Source organism: Leuciscus leuciscus, assembly GCF_965113295.1.
Source record: "Leuciscus leuciscus genome assembly, chromosome: 24".
Taxonomy (NCBI): domain Eukaryota; kingdom Metazoa; phylum Chordata; class Actinopteri; order Cypriniformes; family Leuciscidae; genus Leuciscus; species Leuciscus leuciscus.
In genome coordinates, this window is record NC_138723.1 from 22,557,251 (window position 1) to 22,565,651 (window position 8,401).

Sequence of the window (8,401 nt, forward strand, 5' to 3'; positions counted from 1 at the left end):
TAAATAAAGCAGCGTTCGTCTCTTCAGCCTATCATTGACTCTGACAGTTTCCAGCAATGCCACACCTCTAGAGCTGTCATCTAGCCAATCAAAGCACAGCACTGACAGTAATGATAAGGATAGTTAATGTATCCTTGTTTCTCCTGGATGTATTGCCATTATTTCTTGGCCCATAACTTGAGCTATAAATGTAAACTGATGTATAACTAGCATATAAAAGGATATTTGCTTTCTTTAATAATACTTTTAAAGTTCTTTTCTGTCTTTTTTGGATCTTGACAGGCCTAGTAACAAAGCTTCTGTAGTTATTATTGGTTCGAAATGACAAATGAGTAAATTATGACTAATTTGATGGCTGTAATCTGACTTTATGGCTAATATGACCTTTTGTGTTGCAGGAATAAAAAAAGAAAGTCAAATGGCTTTGGTACAACATGAGGATGAGCAAATTATTATAATTTTTGAGTGAACTATCCTTATATACCCATAATCAAATCTGCACGCATGGCATAGAACGCTTTGTTGCACGACAAACAAACATTTCAACAATTTTCAACAAAACAAAATGAAGTGCATTTATTACTTTATTTCATTTTTGGCCTGCTTATAACACAAATTCTAAATTCTGACCTTATAAATATTTTGAGTAATTATTTTTATCACATATGAGAAGACTTTGAGATTATTTTTTACTCACAGTTCAGTCACTTCTGATAAATTAGATATTTGTTGAATTCTCTTAGCTTACAATATATCCAATCAGATATTAATGGTCAACACACAAGTACATATTCATTCATGCAAATGAACAAAATCAACTAACAGCAACCTGTATTTATCACTCTTTGCATTTAACCTTTCTTTCTCTAGTGGTGTTCACCTTGTTTCGTTTGTACAGTTGTTTTATGGATTGCATGACCTCCTCTGTCTTTAGAGTGTATATGATGGGATTCAGCATAGGTGGTATTATCTGAGTTAAGGAATTGTTTATTATCCGGGCGTTTGGATGGATAAATGTTGTTAAAGCTGCAATATTAGTACCTATAAGTGGGACATAAAAAATTGCCACCAACATGAAATGTGAGGTGCAGGTTTTCATGGCTTTAATCCGTTCTGCACCATGAGCAATCTTAAGCAAAGCCAGAGCAATGCGGAAATATGAGATGATTATTAATATCAGTGGCATACATACCAGGAGACCAAAGCAAATATTTGCCATGATCATATTTATGACATTATCATTACAAGCTAGTCTATAGATAGGGCCATGATCACAAAAATAACTATTGACTACAATTGAATTACAAATAGAGAGTCTTGTTATCAAACTCACCATTAAAGCAATAAAAGTCACAGAAAAAGTCCACATAACCCCTATGATCAGAAACATGGCTGTTTTAGTTACAATAGCATGATACTGTAGAGGAAAACAAATAGCAACCAGTCTGTCATAAGCCAAGACAAATAGTGTTAAAGACTGCAGATTCATGAAATGATACACAAAAAACATATATGCCAAACACGCTTCATATGAAATCTCCTGGTGCTCGAATAAAAATGTGTCAATGAGTTTTGGAATCAAAGCCGAGCTTCCACACAGATCAGAAATGGCCAGATGGAAAACAGCAATGTATTTGGCTGTGTGAAGTCTGTGGGCCAAATAAATGATACACATGATAAATGAATTCCCTAAAACAGTCACAGCATATACAAAACACAAGAACACATAGTAGTATTTTGCATGTGGAACATTAGAAAAGCCGTTGAGGAAAAATGTTGCAGGACGAACAAAGGTCTCATTTGCAGAGGAGTTTGACTGAATGGAGGTCAAGTTGCTTGTTGTCTGGAATGCTGTGTTACCTGTGATAAAGAATTATTTTAGATATGCATTCATCAACAAAACATCAGAATAATGATTTCAGTGTATTAGACAGTATTGCTTGGCCCCACGATTCATGGAATAACCCTTCCCTTGTGAAAAAAAAACCTATACCAAAATGTATTTAAAACACACTTATTTCATAACTACAAAACCATTAACAAATTTACTGGCATATCGCTTGAGACTTACTGATATAAATATTATAATTAAACTTTATTTGGAGTACTTCTTTATTGCACAATGCATAGTTTTTAATATCACTATTAGTAAGGATAGTATGATCTCTGTATAATATCAGTCTTTAAATGGAAGATATTTAGTGTACCTAAAGTATACTTGCAATAGTTCCACTTTAGCACAATCAAATATACTTAAGTATATCGTTAGTTGGACCTCAGCACAATTTCTGGATAACTAAAGTACATTAAGTACAACATTTGTAGTTCCAATTTTGCAGACTTTATGTACATTAATTTAGTATACCAAAAGCACAATTGCAAGGTATTTATATTAATTACATAAATATGTAAATGTAGTATACTTGGCATAAAATGCAAGTATTTCAAATACATTTTAGTATATTTATTTTTCACTAGGGTTGTCTTTTATAGACCAGCCGTCTTAAACAGTTTTTATGAATAAATACAGCACGGTGCTAAACATTACAATACAGATTAATAGAGGAACAATTGTTTATATTTAGACAATCAAACTGGCACAAGATTAAAGATGCTGAAGTTACAATTTATGCTTCAAGTAACACAAAACAAACACTGTTTCACATTTAGTAATTCCATAACATTATGTAATATACTATATACTGTGTACTTTAATAATAAGTATTACAAATGTTCAGATGAGATTAATTCCATAGGCCTACTATAACTGAAACAGTTGGTATTCTAGATGAAAACATGATTATATTTTTAATATGCCTTTTCACAGATTCCATAAAATCCATTGTTATAAATGTGTAGATTATAGGGTTAATTTTCAAACAGTGTCAACTGAAAAATAGAAAGATGCTTGCAAGGACCTGAAATATATATTTCAGGCAGATGGGCACATAAAATACAGCCACTAATATTAAATGAGCAGTACATGTCTTTGTGGCTCTTTGTGGGGTTGTGATTCTGAACAATGCCACAGCTATGCATGTATATGAAAAGATCATACAAAATACTGGAAACATGATGATCACCTGAAACAAAACACTTATGATGACACAGCTTGGGAAAACAGACCTGTGATCACAGAAACGAAGGATTATGACGCTAGTTCTGCAGAAAGAAAGTCTAGTCATGAAAACTGCTGCCATTATTGTTTGCATCAGTGCCAATGTCCATAAAGCACCAATCATAACAAGCATTGATCTATGGCTCACAATCATATGATACCTCAGTGGTAAACAAATAGCTACTAAACTGTCAAAAGACAGAACAGTGAGAGTTTGTGACTGCACTGAAACAAATAGCATATTGGACATGCACAATCCATACGAGATCAACTGATTCCCAAACAAAACTGCATCCAGAAGCTGAGGGATAACAGCGGTATTTTCACAAATGTCAGTCAGTGATAAATTAAAGACAGCGATATATTTAGGAGTGTGAAGATTTCTGTCCGTAATGATAACAAACATGAGGCAGGAGTTTCCTAGACAAGAAATAAAGTAGACAATAAACAGGAATATATAATAATATCTCATGTGAGGTATACCAGAGAATCCAGCAGACAGGAAGGAAATATTCCTGTTTCCAGTGACCTCTTGAATCATGTTCAAATGCTTTTTTTCATCCTGTCTGGGCAGAAAAGCAATTTTACAATTTATATAATAATAATAATAAAAATGAATAAATAATGAATATGATATTCTCACAGTTAGGCCTTAGTAAGGTTTGCTCAGGCTGCAGACTTTCCCTGATTTATTATATATGCTAAATAAAGCAGCGTTCGTCTCTTCAGCCTATCACTGACTCTGACAGTTTCCAGCAATGCCACACCTCTAGAGCTGTCATCTAGCCAATCAAAGCACAGCACTGACAGTAATGATAAGGATAGTTAATGTATCCTTATTTCTCCTGGATGTATTGCCATTATTTCTTGGCCCATATCTTGAGCTTTAAATGTAAACAATGATGTATAACTAGCATATAAAAGGATATTACAATGAATATGTAGATATTGTGTGGCTTCAGAAGTCTTGGAATTGGAACTCCTGGAGTCACTTGGACTTCTTTAATGATAATTTTGTAGTTCTTTTCTGTCTTTTTTGGATCTTGACAGGCCTTGTAACAATGCATTAACATTCAGCCTCAAGCGCCCTCCAGCGGCAAACAGGTAAGGTTGCATTAACCTCCAAACATCACATATTTCTGCCATGACAACTCTCTGAGATACTGGCATGGTAATCAGAGTGCGAATTACCCCACCATAATTGGGGGGTACTGCTCCTTCACTTCTTCTATGACCATCATGGTCCACTACCATATCAATCCCCAAGTGAAACATGTGTTGTGCAACACACATACAAGGTTTAAACATGCGACAAACTGATAATCAGTAGGCTACAGAATATCTCATTGTTATTATATATCCAAAAGAGAACTGTTTTGATCAACTCCCAAAAGTTAGAAGTAAAGTGCACTGAAATACCATTCTAATTACTAGTAAAAGTAATACCTTTACAAGAAGCCTATTGCCTATTTCAGGGTTTTTCCTGGCTCAAAATGAGGCGGAGGTGGTAAAATCATAATAGGCTAATGTATTTTAATAATAAGATAATAAAATGTGTATTTTTTTTGTAGATCATCATATAGCCTAATGTGTTTCCCACATTTTTTTTGTTGGTGGATCTTGGTATCTCTAGGGGGGTCCGGGTGCATGTCCTCCCGGAAGAAAATTTTGTACATTTTAAAGATAAATTCATTAATCTGGTGCACTTTGAGTCACCCGAATCCACTATTAAAAATAAATAATCCACCCGCCAACCGCCTATATTTAAATATCTGCATCTGATCATCACATTACAATTATTCAAATTCTTAGTGTTAAGCATGATAATATGGTAACATATCACACTGAAGTAGGCTGATTTAAACATTTATTTAAAATAAAAGTTCTTCTTTTGGCAAAATTACATTTCCTTGATAGCCTAAACAGAGGCTTTACTCCCTTCAAGCAAATTGTCAATGTTTCATTACATCACTGTTTGAAAACACTCAGAATAATTTTTTGTACCTTTATAAAGGGCATTTTCCCCTAATTTGATTAAATGTATGCTCCATCTTTCATTTCAAATTCTTAAATTTGATAAATATATTCAATTAAAATAATTAGACACTATAGGCTGTAACCAATCAAATTAAATAATTTACATTGAAAAATTATAACTGTATTAAATTAGATTATTTTAAATATTTTTGAAAATACAAATAAGGAATGTTGAAAAGAATGATTTATGAAGCTAGCGTTTTGTCATTCAACGTTGACACTTGCTTGAGAAGTTGAAGTCAGTCTAGCCACGGTGGTTAAAAATGGTACGGTCCACAATAGGGGTGTCTGAAATCGCTTTACATTAAAATGTTCCTACAGTGAAAATAGGAGTTGACTTGTATTGTAACTGTAATTATATTTTTTCACAATATCAGAAAAATTATCTGATCCCCCCCCAAAACTGATATTTCTGTCCCTGAAGTACCCCCCCAGTACCCCCTGTAATTCGAACTATGATGGTAATGGATATGGAAATGTTAATGTATTTGGTCTTGGCGGAATAGATCTGCTACGCTGCACTGCTGCTGCAGGGCAAGTACAGAGACTTGCTACTGCCAATACATTCACAGTCATGCTGCTGCTGTACATAAAACACACATGAAATAACCCCCGTAGAAGATCGATGCAGGTGGAGCTGGGGAAAGTGGAGGGTTTCTGAAAGTGTACTGCAGACTGCTAACAGCAAACAATGCCAAGTATTTGAATGTTGAGCAGCAAGCTCATTGGCGTCTGATGCAACAGCAACTAATCAGCTGCGCTATGTAGATGATGTGATTGCTAACAAATTGAGTTAAAGACCTCTTTTTTTGCATCTTGCAGCCACCTACTGGCGGTTTTAGTTTCACATTTTTTTAAAAGTAGCCTATAAACCATCAATCAATCAACAATCTCTTAAAGTCCCCCTGTGGTGAAAATCAAACTTTTAATGTTGTTTATATGTGGTGTTTTTAATGTGCGTTTTTAAAGACAAAGCATGTGCAAATTAGTCAGCACCATTGCTGAGTATTTTCTCCTTAAAACTGCACTGAACCAAAGACAGTCTCAAAATCGCGGTTTGAAATTGCTGGTGTTTCTGACGTCACAAACTACCTTGTAACCAATCAGGTTAACGTGTGATCGTCAACGAGTGGATCTCTGAGCTGCTGTGAGTGAGTGGAGGTGGGGCTAATTTGCATATTAAAAGAATCGTGTATGTAGAATTAGATTCAAGCTATTTAAGGCATGAAGAATTTTTTTTCAAGGAAAAAGCTTTGTAATTTTGGTGATCAAAGATGTGTTTATTTCTGTGTAAACTGATTTATGCCATCTGAGCTGCATTAAACAGTGTAAATCCAAAGATGGATTTTATTGATACTGATTATCACTGTAATAGCAATACACTGTAATAGCCATACAGTTCTGATTAGATTAATAATCTCACATTAGTGGACACAGATGACAACAATACATTTTAATACTGTTCATCTCTGGCTTTTAATGTGTTATTTTAGGGGTTTGATCTTTCCTCAACTGAGTGAGCACATCCTGTATTTTTTGTAAATACCTATAAACTTTGATGCTGCATATTAATTATTCTAGGAAGTATTTCAAATTTTGTGTATTTTTATTTAGTTGAGGTCATTTGTAATGTAGGGCCCAAACATAAACTCAAGCCCAGAAGCCCCCAGCCCCCATCCTGCTCTGGTAATGCCTGATAACGTGTTAAAAGCGTGTGGTTATCGGGAAACAGATATTTATTTTTGCTGTTCCACAAGCACTACCTAGCCAGTTGCATAAACTTAACCACTATGTTAAGACTGTGGCTACTCCATGGGGAGTAGTAAACTTTACAGTACCATTCTTTTTATTTGATTAATTTGTGTCTTTAACAGTCAATGTTCCTGTTGCTATGTAATATCCTGTGCAAAACAAAGCTGATTTGCCAAGGTAACCTTAGTTAGCAATCGCCACAGTTGATACAGTTATTGTTAGCCTACCACTGTAAAGTCATAATTATTCCATAAGGGATCTTTTTCTTTTGTGTAAAAACAACGGGTGAGTTCACCCAAAAATGAAAATGCTGTCAGTAATTACTCACCCTCATGTTGTTCCAACCCCGTAAGACTTCTGTTCATCTTCGGAACACAAATTAAGATATTTTTGATGAAATCAAAAGTGAGTTCACGTAGTGTAACAGCGCAGCGCTTCTGGGTTGTACGTCAGAACGTAGGCTCACTATTGGCCAGCATCACACGCATCACACACATGACTAGCGTCAGCCAATAGTGAGCCTACGTTCTGACGTACAACCCAAAAGCGCTGCGCTTTTACACTACGTGAACTCACTCAGAGGCCCACACAGAAGAAAATTAATAGTTAAATAAAGTCGTTATTTTTGGGGGGTTTGCACACAAAAAGTATTCTCGTAGCTTGGTAAACTTAAGGTTGAGCCACTGTAGTCACTTGGACTATTTTAACGATGTCTTTACTAACTTTTCTGGGATGCCAGATATCGATTACCTAGCAGCCTATGAAGGAGTGAGCCAGCTCTCAGATTTCATCAAAAATATCTTAATTTGTGTTCCGAGGGTGACAGAATTTTCATTTTTGGGTGACCTAACCCTTTAAGAATCTTTCTCACATTTCATGATATTTATACAAAAATAATAACCATGGTATTGTTTGTATATTAATGCCAGTGTCTTTTTTTTTGCGTTATACATTGCGAATGAATGGAAGATAAAGGATTAGTGTGCCATATAGCTGACTAATTGTTTTTTATTTTAATGTACAATCATTTAAGGAATAAGTTCACTGAAGCACATGCCTGCATTATATAGTCTTGGGACACCCTCAAGGAAATAAGTTCACCCCGCAAAAGCAACAAACACCTGCTAATGTGTCATTACATGTGGGAATAAGTGACTAATTATGAAAAAAGAAACATTGAAAAATATGATAAATTCACAGTGACAGGAGTGTTTCAAAAAGCGTTTCACAGTCAAAGAAAAAAACTTAATACAGAGGGTTGTTTCATACTAGCATGTCTATTTTGTACAAAATACAGAAGGACAAAGTCTCATTCAAGCAGATAATGAAAGCATTTCAACAGTAAAATAAGTTAAATATAATAATGGTAAATGGTAAATGGACTGCATTTATATAGCGCTTTCACAGACCCAATGGCCACCAAAGCGCTTTACAATATTGCCTCACATTCACCCATTCACTCCATTCACATAATAAGAAACAAACCCTTTTAAA

At 34.8% G+C, this 8,401-nt stretch overlaps 1 protein-coding gene across 1 annotated transcript; it reads right to left on the bottom strand.

Moving 5' to 3' along the window:
• Nucleotides 1-838: 838 nt before the first annotated feature.
• On the bottom strand, nucleotides 839-3,659 carry LOC309488850 (olfactory receptor 1M1-like; the record flags this gene model as incomplete). The annotated part of the gene is made up of 2 exons (XM_082157266.1): nucleotides 839-1,860; nucleotides 3,602-3,659. The coding sequence occupies 2 exons, from the start codon at nucleotides 3,657-3,659 to the stop codon at nucleotides 839-841; spliced, it is 1,080 nt and encodes a 359-aa protein (XP_082013392.1).
• Between the last annotated feature and the right edge of the window lie 4,742 nt (nucleotides 3,660-8,401).